The 18,273-nt window shown below is 40.1% G+C and overlaps 1 protein-coding gene across 8 annotated transcripts in view; it reads left to right on the top strand.

The window, feature by feature from the left end:
* The window catches only part of LOC119917560 (regulating synaptic membrane exocytosis protein 1-like), a 98,862-nt gene that overhangs the window by 15,856 nt on the left and 64,733 nt on the right, over window positions 1–18,273 (top strand). For 7 of the 8 annotated variants that reach the window (XM_038737938.1, XM_038737937.1, XM_038737935.1 and 4 more), the window contains exons 3-4: window positions 13,999–14,209; window positions 16,968–16,979. In XM_038737938.1, coding sequence (XP_038593866.1) covers window positions 13,999–14,209; window positions 16,968–16,979 — 223 coding nt within the window. The remainder of the gene's footprint in view (window positions 1–13,998; window positions 14,210–16,967; window positions 16,980–18,273) is intronic. The other variant, XM_038737936.1, reaches the window with a different exon arrangement.

Genomic DNA, 18,273 nt, shown 5'->3' with positions numbered 1-18,273 from the left:
AAATACAGCCCATGCTAAAATCTGCTGCCATGGCCTAGTTAAAAAAGAGGTTCAGATATTTTCCAAACCATGCCATATTAGAGTTACTGGTTTCTGTGATCACTCCTCCTGTCCATACTGGCAGTGAAGTGATCCTTTCTTGGTGCGACCACACTGTGAAAGATGGGACAAAATCCACAGTCCTTATTTTAAGCAAAAATGCTGTCCAAAGTTCTAAAGAAATGTAAAATGAGGCAGTCTGAATTAGCCAAATCAAGTGGGCATCTCCCTCCTGGTAGTCGGGTGTATGTTTATTATAAGTGTAAATGGCACCACCAGTACCATGTATGTATACACTGGTATACTGTACATTATATACAGTGTATGATTATAGCGGGCTGTGGTACTGATAGCATTCCCACTGGGAATGTTTGTTTTAATTATTTATTTGTTGGACCCAAATGCAGATGACAGAAGCAGAGTAGATGCAGTTCAATGAGGCTGTCCAAAGCAGGCAAACCAAAACAATGGAACCAAAGTCCAAACAATCAGGAAGGCAGACAGGAACAGGCCCCTGACCAGGATATATCCCTCCGCTCTGCGACTCAGCAAGGAAACACTGGGCAAACACAAACAGGGACTTTTGTACTAAAAGGGCCATAACGTTGGAAGATACCCACTTGATGTGTCTAAACCTGATTTTATCTTCAGCTGAACTTCAGAACGCGTTTTTTGCGCAAGGGACTGTGACTGCACGGCGTCTTTCAATGTACGCATCGAGTGAGTAAAGATAGATTTGGGTCTAGATGACTTGAACCTTTTCTTGAGGATCTGCAAAAAAGTCTTTTGACAAAAAAATGACATTTTGAGATATATCTCACAGTTCCATGTATACACTTACAGGTCCATACTGGATACATTAGATGCAGACACATATTTTTCTTTAATGGAATTTCTATGCTTCTATGATAAAATGCTGTTTTTAACACAGTATACTGAATATTTATCATCAAAACAGACATGCTGCTTTGTTAATAATCTGGGTTTTGTAAATTATAGTTCAACTTTGAATTAAATTTTTTTTGTCATACAACAGTGCCCTGAAAAACATTTTCCAAAAACACATCTCTATTAAATACAGTTCATTGTAAGTTATAATAAAAACCCAAAAGTCATTTTGACCTCATCCAGTAAGACTAAAGGTGGCCTAATTGACCCTTCGCTAAGCCACGCCCCCCTCAGTTACTGTTGCTTAGTCCAACAATTTGAAGTGCATTTGAAGGCTGTTTTCAGGCTGTCAAACTGACTCAAACTGACGTGAAAAAAATAAAGACAGAAGCTAAAGCCTACTGATCACACAGTAAAAGTGAACCACTGCATTACGTGACCTCACTTCTGAGAAAGAGGACAACGATATGAAGGATCAACACTGTTCCTGTACAGCTGGGTAGGTCTCTGTTCACTATTACAATCATTAAAAAGCAGAACAGTAGGGCTTTATTACGTTACATTCAGTAGTCAGTCAGGTAGCATTAGCTAACTAACATTACAGTAGGAACAATGCACAGCCAAAATTTTTCTGGATTTGTTTAGGTTTTAGAAAGGGAATAAATCATACTCCATTCAGCCTCTCTGGATACTAACTATAAAAATAACTGTAACTACTACAAGGGCCCCAGGAAGCTTTGACCATATCATGGAAAAATACAGCAAAGAAAAAGCTAGAAAACAACTCCTTTTCCATTAGAGTCCACGGAGCGCAGCCATGAAAGTGTCGGACCTCAGTTAGACCGAGTCCTGTTCTGTGCTGTGATTGGCCAGCTGGGTATTCAGGGTGTGGCTTTGCAAAGGGTCAGTTGGGTTATGCATGTTGTGGCATCCATTAGCTTTCTGCTTGTCCTTTGGAGGATCGCAGGGGGCTGTCCAAGAGACAGGACAGGTTGCCAATCAGTTACAGGCACATAGAGACGGACATTCATGTTCACAACACATACATTTTAGAGTCCCCAGTTAACCTAAACTGCCAAACTGCATGTCTTTGGATGGTGGGGCGAAACTGGAGCACCTGGACAAAACCCACCCACACTCCCCACAGAAGGCCACAGCAGGCCGGCAGGTTGGAACACTGCTAACCCGTGCACCAGCATGCTTTTTGTGCATATTTTATCAGAACATATCTCATCTTAATAACTCAAAATAAATACAAAATGTCAACTAAGTTTTATTTTGGCAGAATGAAATTTTTTTTTCTCACCAATGGTGCCCTCATATGAGTCACTTTGATGCAACACAGTATAAATGACCAGTTTCATAATCCTCAGATTCCTATCATCCTATAAAGATGATAAACTGTCTTTTCTGCAAATAATAACGTGTTAAAAGTGTAGGTGGATTTCCTTTGCATGCAAACAAATTCCTTTTCTTTATGCACGCACACACACACACACACACACACACCCACACACACACACACACACACACACACACAGAGCCAGGCACAGATATATACACACAGCTGCTGGAAAACCGGAAACTCATTTCTAATTCTGGCATGCATTTTACCTTCCATTCAATTTAACAAATAGCATAGGGGGGAGGAAACTTTTTAATACTCGTCTATTATAAGACACAGAATGAATTCCAATCAATCTTGTAGATGACTCCTCCACAGTAAGAGCGCGTGTGTGACTACAGTCGATTAAGGCAGGAGTGAGAGAGAGACGTTGGGGAGGGAAGAGAATGCTGAGAGGGAGACAGGTTTTAGAAATAGTTGGGAATTATATTATACTTATGACTTTTGAAGGTCTTCACTTACACATCTCATAACTGACCAAAGTTTCTTTAAAAATAAGTGCTGAATAGCAAATGAGATGGAGAGAGTTGGAGTGCTTAATTTCTAAATGGCTGCGAGGTGATTTTCTCTGACACTGACTCATTGTTATTTGATTCATGTCTGCCTGCTTTTTGAATATCGATCCAGGAAGTGCAGGAGTGACTCATACACGGCCACGGAGGCCTGACTCACTACAGTAAAAGAGTCGAAGCTGGCTCTCAGTCCCAACCTGATGCCACCCTGCTTTATGAAAGTCCCGGACTGGAGACGGCATTGCCAACGTTTGGCTTAGCAGCAGTAATGCTGCTCAAGGACTGGAGGACAGCTATTTTATCTGCCTTATTTTTGGACACATGTACTGTAGTGCAAGCAGGGGGTCCTTTTGGAGTTGAAACTGAAACTTTATGCTTTGATTGAGGATTCGGGCTCTGGGGGGAAACGCCCCGAACCCACTACCACAGAAGCAATTGTGGAAATGGTGAGAATGAGAGGGCTCACAATGATCATTTTTGATGCAAACTTAAGAATAGCCTGGAGGAGGTGGCTGAGGGGAGAACGAGGTCCAAAATAAGGAACACACTGGAGAAGAAGCACCTTCAGTAACTGTTTCATCTTACCCAGGCGTTCAAAGGACATCCATTCAACTACACAATGATGCCTGCTGTAATGGCTTCAGTCTGAGCTTCTGAGGCCTTGCATGATGGTCACCTCTCTTGGACTGTACTGTACTGACTATACATTGGGAACACAAATTTTATACATGTTTACATATTTTAATTCTTTTTTATTGCATTCCTTATCTATTCATTATTTATTATTCATTTTCTATCCCCTGCATACAGGATCTCTGCTGTTATGAGACTGAAATATCCCCTCTGGGATAAATAAAGAGCCACCCTAGCCTACCGTACCCTATTAATACTGAATATTTGCTGAGTATTGGTTAGTTAAATGTGGGCACATTTCAACATTTTTAAGTAGAAGTCCCATGCATTGTCTGTGGCATTCAGCCCCAAGCCCACTGGCTCCTAATGAAGATGTAAATATTTTAAAAGAGGTCAAAAAGGTATGATTTTATTATTCAAGAATTTGAACAGATTTAAATTTCCTGGAAACTGTATTTTTAGCAAACAAAATTGGTTAGATACTACTTTCAGCTGTGCATTAATACATATTGCACTGTGTGTGTGTGTGTGTGTGTGTGTGTGTGTGTGTGTGTGTGTATGTGCTAGTGGCCCCAGTTGTACTGCGAGGCAATTAGTTTGTGGATATTTGATTAATGAATGGTTTGTTTGGTAATAAACTTAAGCAGAATATAAACTCAAATGATAAGGGACTCCTGTCCAGGGTGTACCCCGCCTTTCACCCAATGTCAGCTGGGATTGGCTCCAGCCCCCCCGCGACCCTGTACACAGGATAAGCGGTTGACGATGGATGGATGGATGGATAAGGGACTTAAGGCTCCTCCCATCATCTCTTACTTTAATACCTTTATCATTTTCAGTTGGTATTGCACTGGTGCATATTCAATAAACATACACAACATACAACATAAACATACTGACACACTACAAATAAGTTAGTAGTTAGTACAAGACAGTTAGTAGTGTCAGCTGACCTGATGGGTACTTAGAGGACCACAGCTTAGTGGTTGACAGATATGGGTTTTTCAATGGCTGATGCCAATATTTAGAGAGCAGGGCGGCTGATGGCCGATTTATAATGCCGATATCACAACAAGGACTGGCTGGTGTTTAAGGGAGAGCAGGGTACAGTTGTGACAGAAGTGACGTCATTCAACTGCAGTATTCTCTACAGCACAACAATAACCAGTAATGGCTTTAGATTAGATTTGCTCCCATTTAGGATGATATATCGGCCTTGTGAGTGAAGGTATCAGTCGATGACGATTATCTGAAAATGCCAAATATCGGTCTATCACTCAGTGACAGATTAAACTGGCCCTGGCTAGTATTTATGCAGCTGGATGGGTGTGTGTGAAGTGTGTGTTTAAAGAATGTGTATGAATCTCAGATTGATTAAAGAGGTTAAATAGAAAGAAGAATGGACATATTACAAACAGTAGGACTGTTATTACATTGCTTTATAAGGACATTGGTCAATTGGGACAGTGTTTCCCATTAATTAACGAGACTATGGTGGCCCGCCACTTTGTAAGTGTTGCAGTATGAGAGTCTTACCTGAAGAGAGGCTATTAAGTCTTGATTGTATGTAAAACGAGCATAAAATACAATATAATTTATAAAATTGCGTCGGACTTGGTGAAAGTAGCACGAGGATACACATGAGACAAAGTGCGGTTTTCAAAATAAGGTGTTAACACAACGTATACAGAATGTAAAATAATTGGATTAATTGGATTATATTTACAGGAAGTTTAAAACATGTTACATGTGTCCATTAAAAGTAAAGTAAAATGTTAGGGAAGTTACTTACAAATTATTCTTTGATTTAGGGTTGCTGGAAAAACATTAAATAAATCAGTGTTTTTTTGCTGTTTCATCACCATTTATATCTATACAGTGTGTTTATGATCAAACTGTTTACAAGAGTGCAAAGTTCTTCATAGATCTAGCCTCTTTAATTGCTTTTCAATTGCTCCAAATTAATGCACTTATGTTTAAAATGCACAAATTTTTCTTCCGGGGGGACACCCCTTAGAGGGTCAATGTCCACCCACCATTGTCTCACAAAATCCTGTGGGAAACACTGTAGGATTAAATCCATATTATTATTACTTTACTTCTGCATATCGCAGAGTCACCAATTAACCTGCATTTGAACAGAACGTGCACACTCCACACAGAAAGGCCTGGGATGGCCATGGTTGCATGTTCAACATTTTAAAAAGTTAAACCCTTAAGGGATAAAATGGCAACATGGGGTATACCTGTAAAAAAACATGTGTGTGCGTGTGTGTGTGTGTGTGTCCTCTCCGTTTTTTCCTTGTAAAGGTCCATGTGCTGTCCAGCTTTGAGTTACGGTACATTGTAGCATCTGTCACTTAGGTAAAGTTAATAAAGTTGCCCCGGCCTTTCTGGGTGGAGTTTGCATGTTCTCCCCGTGTCTGTGTGGGTTCTCTCCAGGTGCTCTGGCTTCCTCCCACTGTCCAAAGACATGCAACCTAGGTTGATTGGTTGTTTGTCTGTGTGGCCCTGCGATGGATTGGTGACCTGTCCAGGGTGTACCACACCTTTTGCCAGATGTCAGCTGGGCTCCAGCCCCTGTATGCAGGATAAGCGGTAGACGATGGATAGAATAATGCCACCCTTAACCTTTCAATGAAATGACAAACTCTTGCAATGAGGTGTAGTTATTAAACTTGTTCCAGGAAATTTCAATTGTCAGTAAACTAACAATTTGTAAGGTCAGTTTCTGACTCCACTGACAGACTTGTTCACTTTCTTTAAGAAACATAACCTTTAAAGACTACTCAGTGTGGTAAATGGCTTGTTAGGGTGGATATATTGCAAATGAAATTAGATAAATATCCATTTAAAGTGTCCCTACAGTTTATCTCTGTACAGCAAAAAATGTCTCTCTTGGCAAATCGTTTAATCTCATTGTGAGTTTAAATAACTTAATTTTCCACAAAAACATTAGCAATAGACCGCTCATTGTACTGCTGTAAAAACAATGACCACTTCATTCAGTACAATCCTACAAACAGAGTGAATTATTTTGGAAATAAGTGAAATTATCCCACTCATTTTTTCCTTTTTCATTAAGAAATTGTTGTTACCCCTCAGTACCAGGCTAAATGAGGGATCCTTTTTTGCAGTGTGTATCTCGTTTTTGTAATCCAATTAAATTTACATTCTCATGGATAAAGCTTAGGTTTCTCTTTGTGTGTGGAGTCAGAGTGCAGAGCTTGTTAGTGCTGCACAGCTTAATTATGAGACACTTTATGTTAATGCTGTCTCCTGTTGTGAATCATGGACCGTTCCTTTAAAATATGTATGTATTCACACACACACGCACACACGCACACACACACACACACACACACACACACTGAGGGTTTATTTTCATGTTGTTCAAGAGTAAAGTTTTGATGGAAAAGTGGAGAGTGTGTTTTGAGTTTGTGCGTGTTTGCATAGAAAAGTGCAGCTTTTTTTCTCACTTTGCGTTAACCTTGTGTCTTACTGCATTTGAATATGGATATTTTCCTGCGTTTTCTTAATGAGCTCGCTGTCTGTTTCTCCGTCACTGTGCATTTCTCTTTGATCTCCCTGTCTTTCGGCCTCTCGATCCCCTCCCTTTCGCTCTATATCCTATTTCTTGTCTTGTTCTCATAATGATCTGCCACCCCCCCGCCACCATACATTTCCTGGTGCTGTTATTTGATGTGATAAAGATTTTTTTTTCTCACCTGCAAGAGAGAAATCGATGGCCTCTAGTGGTTGACTGATTTGGGGAGACGTACTTGATAGATTTCCTGCTCCTCTTCTCATTGTTTGCTTCTATAGTTTGTCCTACTTTGCCACATTCATTGCAAAATGCTCATGCGCAAAACCGCACACACACACACACACACCACATTCATGTTCGCGCTGTCCGTTACCCACCTGGTTTCTGTTGACTGAGAAGAAGCTAGACACCAAATGATCCATGTATCCACAATCGTTTAGCATGTTAATAGGCTAACAGTTATATGTGTTGAGGTGTTTCTAATGTTTTTCCCATATGAAGGGATATAGAAGATTAGAAACACATTTCAATATAATTCAGTCCAGTCCAGTACAGCACCACCACTAACTAATATAAATACAGCTCAGTTACTGAAAAAAAGAACATTATAAGCTTCATAAGTGTACCCTTTAAATCAGCCAGGGAGTGTGCGTTTCACATTAACAGCCTTCCAGAGGCTCAAAGGGCTGAGCCCTTCCCTCTCATTTTAGGTTTATAATGTGAAAGTCCTGTCAGAAAAAGTAGCTTAACAACGTTCAAAAAAAGTAAGAGAGAGTGAAAATAATTAGTGAATAAATGATTTGTAGATCAGTGAGAATGGGATGGCAGTTGTACTGAATGGATCACTTGAGCCATAATTCCACCACCCCTCAACGTCTTTTACCTGGCCTTTATCAGTGCCTGGTCTTTATTTGTTTGTGCAGAACAGGGTTATAATTTAATACTCAGCCAGTATTTGAATACTTTTGCGAGGGCTCTCTGGGACAACGACACCTGACACAGGTACTTCCAACACACGATACTAAGGCCATTACAGTTCTATAACAAAACAAGGCAGGGGCTGTGTGGGTGTTGGCATGTTGCCGCTGGGTTTTGGAGAGAAGATGAACCAAGAAAGTCCAGTTTGACGGCTTATCAAACACCAAGACACCACACACTGGATATCATTCCTTTGAGGATTTTTGCAGCTCTGGAAGCTTTTTACAGACGCTTACGAGGTAAACCACAAATAAGCACAATGCTCAGATACCTGCTAGAAGCTATTTTATCTGGTTTGTGCGCCTGCACATATTTGATATTTGAACACAGTGCATTGAACACAGTGCATTGCCAGAAAATGTTATATTACAGTGGACTCTCTGTAATACGTTTCTGTGTTCTTGTACATATTTCATTCTTTTTTTTAGTCATTTTGTCGTAGTAAATCTGTGCTTTTCCACTTACACTTAGGATTTGCAAATAAACTAAACATACATTTACAAATCTTGGGAAAAAGAATTGTTCCATGCGGTAACAGAAATAGAAAAATAGAATAGAAAAACCAGAATGAGAGTTTTGGATATGGTGTCAAAACTCAATGAACCCAAGAATAACAGATTTACAATTAGGAGGGAGTGATATTAGATGCGGTGAGGATGAGGGACTGCGCTGAGCCCCTCTGTGCATTAAGTATTGAGTGTAGTTACATCCGGCCAATATGGATTTATTAAGCCTAATACAAATAAAAGCTATTCTGGATTAATGCCAGCGATCATCAACAATAGTGCCTCTGAAATGACAAATAACACCAATGGTCATAATAAAAAACTAAACTTAACCCCCTTATATTCATGTTGAATCCAAACCAAAATCACCAGATTCAATTCATTTTAAAGGCTTTCCATGACCTGCCACTGCAGTATTGATCAATTCTGCAATATACATGTAATTAATCACACTGGCTCCATATATCAAGCCCATACTGAATAGCGGTCTAACTCTGAACAGAGCCAGGGGTTGGGACAGACACAGTGAGAGCCATGGATCAGGAAGTAAACGGAGGTACATCCTGCGGTGCTGCAGCAGCAGGTGACCTCCCTCTGACCTTTGGCTATTGCTCCCAGGAAGTGTGTGTGCAGCACTTTCTGTGGGTTTGCATTAGTGTGTGTTTTTGCAAATGTGTATATGGTGTTTTTTTGTGTGTAGAGATTACCAGAGAAGAGATGGGGTGAGATGTGGGCAGGTGTTAACATTTCCAGGAGCAGGTTGTGTGTCACCCACTGGGTCGCTGAAATCTCTGAAGGGTGTATTTAGTTTGTCCTGTTGCACACAATGTTGATTTCTCTATCAAAGGACTGGATGTTGGACTTCCTTTTTTTTCTGGCCACCACTTCTGGGATTTGTAGTTCTTAACAGTTGAGCTGATGGGGGAGGAAGCTGCCTCGCTGACTCCCGGTCTGTAAGTACTGTACTGCAGCCACAGCAAATGATATGAAATGCTTCAGATATCATATCAGGTTAAATGCTCTGTACTCTTTTGAGCAGAATGAATGACTGAGCAGTGATTCAATGTGAGGACGTCAGAGCTCATTTTTAACTTGTACTCCAGCGTGGCTCAGCTAAGTCATCCTAACATTTTGAAAGGTCAGGAGTATTTATTTTTTTGTTTGTATGTGTATTATTTTCATTTGCTATTATCTTTTCATACTACATAAGATATATTGCCAAGTGCATACTGGGAGTTCTATACTGTCCAAATTGATAACCATGAATAATTTCATGACTTTTCTCACCTTTTAAAGGTGTTTCTATTCGGTGTTGTAGATTTGGGGAAAGGGCAAACATGTTAAAGGAGCAGTTTAACTTTATGACATGATGTGGGGACTTTCATGTGGCACAGTGAAACAGTAAATCCACTAATAAAACCCTGTCCTCTTCTCTCCTCCCCTCTGATTTCTTCTCCTCGCCCTCTCCTTTTTCTATTTCTCCTCTCTTCTATTATCTTTTCCTCTTTTTCTCTCCTCTCCTCTATTTGTTGACTTTCTCTTTTTTATCTATCCTCCCCCTACTCCTTCCCGCTCACTTAGCACCCTTGAACTTTTTCCCTTTCACCTCTTCTTTCCACTGCTCTCTCCTTTCTTCTCCTGTCCCTTCTTTCCATATCTTCTGCTATTCTTCTCTCCACCACTCTATTTGTTCACTTTTTTCTTTTCCTCTCTTCTTCTTTCCTCTCCTCTCCTCTTTTCTCATTTCCTCTGCTCATCTCTCCTTCCCTTTTCCTCTCCTGTCATTTCTTCTCCTCTTCTTTTCTCCCCACTGTACTTATTTGCTCTACTCATTCCACCTCTTTTTATTTCTTCTCCTCTCCCTTTCCACTCTAATCTCTGCCTCGCTCCTCTCCTCCCTTGCTCTCCTCTCCTTCCCCCTTTTCCTCTCAGAAGCACTCTTTATTAGCGTGAATGTTCATTTTACATTATTGCCAAAAGCTACATTTTATGATTAAATGATTCCATTTTATAAGGAAATGAAATTGATACCTTACTTACAAGGTAACAAATACTTCAAACTGTAGAACATATGCATTAACACAGAGTGATTGAACAAGTAGTATAAAGGAGGTGTGGCAAGTGCAAGTGTAAGAAAGTTCACCCTCATTTGTGTGCTCGAGGATCTCTGGACAGTCTGTACATTGTTAATGTCTTCCTCAGCTTTTCATCATGTACAGTGGTGAGATATGGGATTCGTGTATAGGAGTGTTTTAGGGCCAAATAACAATTTATAATAATAACAAGAATTGGTTTTGTATTGTGGTAATTTAAGTCCATTAGGTGAGGTAGTTAACTGTGACTGTGTATAAATGGGTTGGGTTGGATTTTTTGTGTGTCAGTTTGATGCCTTCAGGCACTGAGTCTCAGGACCTGAATGGACTCGTGTCTACGTGTTCCTCCTCTCCTCTTTTGTCATCTCACTCCACTGCCAAGCCCTTCTGTAAATCAGTATGTGATTTTTACTGATCTGCCTACTCAGATGAGAGTTAGGATAACTAGCCTCAGTACATAAAATAAAAATGTGTATACATTCTATCCTCCCCTGCTGTGGTTCTCAGCACATTAGCTCTTCTTCTCTTTGGTCTGTTTCCCCTCTATTTGCTCCACAGTGTGAAATCCATTTAATCAACATACTTTAGTGCCTTAGATAAAACCAATACTCTTCCCCTCTCTTTCTCATATCGATTTGAAGAGTTTCTTTAGTCGGCAAAGCAGCCTGAAACAATAGCAGGCACAAAAAAAAGTTGATTGCACCAAAACACACAAACAGTACAGACAACAGTGATATCGACTGGACTTAACGCTAGGATTGTCTCCTTTGCTCTCTGGTTTCAGTCCACTTCTCGTTCCCTTTATTTATTTATCATTTATCCAATAAACCATTCTTTTTTAGTTTTTATTGTATCACATCACCCTTTAACTTGTGTGATTTGCAGTCAGTCACAGTTTATGGAATTACTATGGAATGCTGAAACTAATTGGATCAAAAGAGCAGTATGGAGTCACGAGTTTTCATCCCATTTCTTTACAAGAGATGAACTCATGCAGAAAGATGTTTAGTTCTTCAAATGTTTCCATTTTTAGACACACTAGCTATAGGAATGGAAGGGTTTGTTGGTTGGTCATTCAGTCCACCACTTTGGTCCAGACTGAAATGTCTCAACAGCTATCAGTAGAAACAGATGGAATTTTCGATAATTTTGCAGGTGTTTGGTTGCAAGCCAAAGTATTGGACGTTTAGAAAGGTTGACATTTAGATGAAGAGTTAGTGGATTGCCAAACTTACAGTAATCCAATTCAGTGCATCTAAAAGTTGTAAGAGAGATATTTTTGTCTGAATCTAAAATTTCAAGCCTGCTGGTGGTGCGAGTGTAAAATCACCAAAGTCATTACGATACATCTGTGAACTATGGAAGTCTGTACAAAATGTTGTTCAAATCCATCATGTTGAAATATTTCAGTCTGGACCAAGTAAGTGGAAGAAATGCCTGAACTTTAAGGTACTTGTGGCGCTGAGATGAAAAGTCACGGGATAAAGTCATTATGGTTCATCCAATGGGAACCTGTGTTTCTGCAACAAATTTCGTGGCAATCCAACTAATAGTTAGCCAAGACATTTTAGTTCTAACCAAAAATATCAACCTCATGGTGGCCTTGGAAACAAACTTATTTTGATTCATTCATCTGGCAACCATACATGTTTGTACAAAACTTCATGGCAATCAACTTATGTTTTATGCTAATTACAGTAGATAATGTTAGCATGCTAACACCTTAAAAAAAGATTGCAACCATGGTAACCATTATCTGTCAAATACCAATAACTTAACATTGCCAAAAGTGAGCATATAAGCATAGGGACATAGCCATAGACTGTATAAGTGGACGTAGTCATCGTGACATCACCCGTTAGTTTGTGGACTGTTTTGAAGCCTCGGGCATCGGGCGCCGCCATGTTGAGCTGTTGCAACCAGCGGCACCGGACGTGACCATAGCTGTTTCTCAATCTGCGTTCTTGTCTGTACTTGTGTTCATGTGGACTTGTGAAATGTCATCCTTCGCAGCCCAAGTACTGTTCCAATTCAAAAGTCCGCATCTAGCCAAGTACAGTCAAATATCCGGGTGTGTTCTCCCTCTGCCCGTTTTACTGAGCCTGCATCGGTGGTGACTTTTGTGGACTTCGGATAGTCAGATATCCCAGAATGCATTTCGCTGCCAAAAAAGCGGAAATGTTGGAGGAGAAAACTCACAACTTTAAGTTATAAGACCACTGTTATTGTGTCACGGAATGCAGTTTTAAGAGTTTTTTTATGTGGGAATAGTTGTTTGAACTCCAAATGTGTGGTCAATTTCTCAAGACAGAGCTGATTTGAAAATTTGCTACGACGTTTTCGGAGATGTGAGGTCCCGCCCACTAATGGGTAATCAAGTCTGCTGCTGTTAAAAATTGCTGAATGACTGACTGTGTGCTCCCGTCCCTGGGAGTTTGTACTCCCGAGCTGAACTTGCCAAATCCGAGCTTTAAAGTATTGAGAAACAGCCCACATTTGGACGAGACGGTGAAGCTAGCTATGCATCTGTAATTCATGTCAACTGTCATTTTAACAGGGCTGACATTTTTGTCTAGCGAATAACAGTCTTAAAACTAAATGTACTCACCAGAGAAAGTGAACAACCAACTCCTAATAAGCTTTTTCAACAGCGCTGGTTAAATTTAGAGAGTGCCGTGCGTACAAGTCACTCTAGCCTGATTGACAGGTCGCCATGGTAATAACTTGTCAATCACGGATAATCCCGCACTGAAGCATACTCTGCTTTATGGTCTGTTGTCCTCTAAATGGGACCATAATTTACTAAATGAACATCCTGATGGATTGAAGAAGACATGAAACTAGTGACTGAGACCAGAAGAGTCGCCCCCTGCTGGCCGTTTGATAGAATGCAGGTTTAAGGGACTTCCGCATTCGCCTCAGTTCTCTGACCGGAAGCTTCCCGCTTGGACATAGCAATTAGCATAGCATTTAGCTCAAATCCTGGCTCACATAGATACCAGCATGTCTGTAGACTCTTAGGGACAACACACACCAAGCTCACAAAATGGCTGCGAGACAATTTGTCGTGTCAACCCACGGAACTACGTCAACATGTTAGGATACAGCACTGTCCTATTCAAGTGTTAACATGTGTCAATTTTCAGAAAGGCAGTTTTTGTCATATTGGCTCCCCAAAGCTGCACGTACTGTACCTTAACTATTATCTTCTGTCTGTAGTATGTGTTTGGCGTCCAATGTCTTTATTATGCATATGGGATGGGTGTCAAATGTTACACATAAATCTTGTTTATGTTTTTCCAATGTGCATTTATTGTTGGTTTTTACTAATTGGAACACAATAAACTTTCAAAGATGTGAAATTATTCATGTTTCCATCCTGTGTTATTTCTTCCAGAGGTATCCAGCAGCAGCTGTCCAGCTACAGGGAGACGGTGATCCGGCAGGCCACAGTGGCGGCGGGCTCGGCCGTTCACCGGGACGATGCGCCAACCTGCGGCATCTGCCACAAGACCAAGTTCGCAGACGGCTGCGGGAACCTGTGCTCGTACTGCCAGACCAAGTTCTGTGCCCGCTGTGGGGGGCGAGTGTCCCTGCGATCCAACACGGTGAGAGTTGGGTCGGGGGGGGGGATCACTGTGTGTCAACGTAATTAGGCAACATTTTCTTCCTTTGATTCAGACATATCCTGTGAAGACCACAAATAATTATAACATTAGCACACAAAGCGATGGCTATATGACTGTAATAATATTACAAAATGAGATTTTTTTCAAATAACATTTGGAGGGATGAACAGCATTTTTCCAAAAGATGTTTCCTCATTTGATTTGTTGATGTTGGTGAGAGCTGTCCAACATGTGTGAATGCCACAGCATATGATTCACATTATTTTTTATACTCAACAAACTATTCAGTGAGCTGATGTCATCTAAGAAGAGGCCACTCCCATCAGAATAGAAGTGTTTTATTATATTTGTAGTGACTTGTCCAACGAAGGAGAAAAGTGTAGGGAGCCCCAAAAGAGACAAAAGACAGTAAAATGTTAACTGAATACATTAATAAATAATATTAGCTGTTAAATAATTAAATAGAAATATTAAGCGTCATGCTTTTCCTTTCTCGTCTAATCAGTTCACCAATAGGTTGATGAGGTTATGTTTATTTTAATCTTTAATGTATTTTTCACATTTTATTTAGATCCTTACTTGCAGCAAACATTTAATACATTCCCTATTTCCTGCAAGCCGCATTTCCTATTTTCCTCCAACATTTCTGTGTACTGAGACTGACACTTTGGATTAATGATTAAATCTAGGCTGACACCAAAAACGAAAAAGAAAAGAAAAGAAAAGAAAACTTAGCGGTTGAAGAAATAACATGAGCTTGATTTTATTTATTTATTGTTAACAGACTAAAGGCAAAAGGAGAAGTGCAAAGATTTTCTTTTTACACTTAAATTATTTAACTAACATGATTATTTTTTCAAATATTTAGTTACTTGTCTTTTTCCTTTAGGCGTCACTCTTTCGGGTTTAAAAATGATTTAGAATATTTGATCTAAATTGTAAACAGTCAACGTCAAGTGGTCTGAACCAACTTTTGTATGAATTATTTGTAAGGGAAAGATTACGTGTTGAGTCCTGTTTCCAGCAGTCTTGTACCTCAAACAAAAAACAGCACCAGGTCAGATCCATCTGGTGTTCTACTGTATGTCCAATCAGACTATACCAGGGCCTCAGCTTTTGGAACAAGTGTGGAGGTGATGAGCCATGGCACATACGTGCCTGTCTTTTTGTGTGTACAGTATAAGCGAGTGTATAGTATGCTCTGGATGTGTATTTTTTGGTGTTGCTGGATGTTGGTCGTTCTCTACTGTTTATGGGATCTGTGTGTGTTACTGTGTATTTATGTGTGCCTCCATATGTGTGTGAATGTGATCTATGCCTTCATGTGTGTATGTGTGTGACCCAGGCGCTGGTAAAGGTTAATTGGGCATTAGACTGAGCTGTGGACAAAGGGGGGTGGTCTCCCACTCTGTCTCTGTCTCCCAGGGGTCCGGAGGTGCCCTATACACACACAGCTGGGTGCAGGTGTGTGTGTGTTGGCATCGGGAGACGAGTCTTCCTCTGAAATAGGTGACGTCCCCTCTCCCACCCCTTCTTTCCCTGCTCTACACCACTAGTGTGGCATTTAATGACCTTAATGACCTCACACACACACACACACACACACACACACACACACACTCAAATGTACATCCTAATTAGTTGCTGTCTCACATGGGGAGAGTTCAACTGTGGGGTCCTGGGTGGTGTGTTGGGTGGGAGACAGCTGCATTCAGTGGGAGAAGGTCTTTGAAAGGTTGATTTTACACACACACACACACACACACACACACACACACACACACACACACACACACACACACACACACACACACACACACACAGACAGTGCAGAGCAGTGATAGGGGAAACAGCTAAAACTAATGCTGAGAAAAATTTAAAATTTTTAAAGTTAAATAATACAGCCTGGAAAGTTGTTAAGTGATAAATGACATCATTGGTTGACCAAGTACAAAAATAGCTGACAATTAATCAAATACAAACATTCACTTTCTTTCTGAAAGTTAGACAAGAAAATGTATACCATCCTCATGTCTATGCATTAAGTGCGGAGCTGGAGTCAAGAGCCAAATCGCCTAGCTTTGCTTAAAGGAGCTTTAGAGAGAAACAGGCTAGCTGTTTTCCCCTGCTTCCGGTTTGATCTTATCGCCATCTGGCTCAACCTCCGTACTTAAAACACAGACATGAGAAGTCATGTCAGTGTTCTCATTTAACCCTTAGAAAGAAAGCAACATTTCCCACAATGCAGAAGCGTTCTTCACACTAATCTTTTTTTGCCACGCGACCTCTTGCGGTTGTGAAAGTTGTTTTAGCCTGCTGTTGTTATACCAGAACAAAATGTCTGAGGCTGGATGGTTCATAGTTCAAAGCGTGTGACTTTGACACCCAAAACTATGATTCGCATCCGGTCTTCTACCAACAGTTATGTGTCTTTTAACCATGAAGCCTTAAGCAAGTAGTTTTACCTTAACCATGGAGGCGTCAAGTCATATAGGCTCCTATTGCTGATTATGTATAAGAACTTGTATCAACTTAAATCTGATATTAAGGAGTGGAAGTTCATTCTTTTATGTTCAGTAACTGTAAAATTATTAGAAATCTGTGTATTGCACTGTTTTCCTCATGCTATGAGATACTGTGGGGCTGCAGGGTCATTGCCATGCTTTCAGATATCATCCTTGCTCACATTCTCTCTGTCTTTCTTTTCATTATACATGAATGGCTGACTGGGCTGCAGGAGGACAAAGTGGTGAGTGCTGTGTTTTGTTTTTCTTTTTTGGACAACATAACTCTGCCTACAACCTTTAAGACAATCCATCTTAATGGGTTGAGACAGTATGTATGTATGGATGTTTGGATGTACCTATCAGTATTTCTGTCTGTCCATGTGTCTGTTTTTATTAAAAGTGGTACGAGTTGTATCATTAGTGGCAGTAGCAGTAGTAGCAGTGGTAGTAGTAGCAGCTTTAATGGTATTAATGATTGAAAATGTTACGTGGCATGTATCATTAGATAAGATACTTTAGTCACCGCCTTGTACAGGGTCCAGTCTCCAGGACTAAACGACTCGACTTGGCTACATGGGGAAAATGTGTAAACTCCATGTAGGCCAAGAACACGCTCACTATGATAACATTTAAGGTACTTCATTAATATATTTTTACCTCACTGGAAGCTTGTTTAAAGGCATCTAAAATCTGCCTCCTGAACAGTAATCCATACCTGAGAGTTTCACTAATATTTATGTAATTTATATAATATTTGTCACACATAAAAATAATCTTATTAGCTGATCAAAATCCTGAATGGGTGGAGCCAAAGAACCACCTTTCAAAACTATTTTTTGAAGTACAATATTCGGTAAACAAAATCAAAGTTCAAACAAGAAACACTAGCATTAAGAATAGTATTGTAGAAGTTTTAATAACTCATCTGTCTTTTTACTTTTTCATTCATCCATGACCATTGCACTCTGTCTGACTCTCACAAGTTAGCTTTGTAGCTAAAAGCTTCACTTTCCACCCAAATACCACAGTGGTTGAGAGTCTAATAATGCTCATTTGTGCCTCAACTCCAGCAGAATAGAGTTTAATGGAAATGTGTTTGGGGGTGCTCAAAGCTTTGAAAGGATTAAATTTGAAAAACATTTTTTGAAACAGTGTCCCTGCCACTCAGGATAACTCAAAGAACTTTGAACGACACTTTCAGTGTAGAAGCAGATTTCGAACCTTCAAAGACCAAAAACTAATTTGTAATGTTGCCAAAGTGCCCCTTGAATAATAGCTTTAGATTTAAATAAATACAGTAGCTATCCAGCTGCATTTTTTGGCAAGTTTTGTTAAACAGACGTTTGCTAAATGTCTTTGTTATCAATTGATTACATATGCTTATTCACATTCTTGCCGAGAGTTTGATGAGAAGATCGAAACCCCTCCTGTAACTGTCCGTTCAATATGAAGCTACAGCCAGCAGCAGGTTGGTTTAGCACAAAGACCAGAAACAGGGAATGAGTTAGCCTGGCTTTGTCCAAATGTAGCAAAATC

The sequence above is a fragment of the Micropterus salmoides genome, unplaced genomic scaffold (assembly GCF_014851395.1).
Source record: "Micropterus salmoides isolate LMB-PRFRI ecotype aquatic unplaced genomic scaffold, ASM1485139v1 Ms_hic_scaffold_22, whole genome shotgun sequence".
NCBI classification, from domain to species: domain Eukaryota; kingdom Metazoa; phylum Chordata; class Actinopteri; order Centrarchiformes; family Centrarchidae; genus Micropterus; species Micropterus salmoides.
The sequence above is the reverse complement of the archived record's forward strand: the minus strand, read 5'-3'. Positions and strand labels throughout refer to the sequence as shown.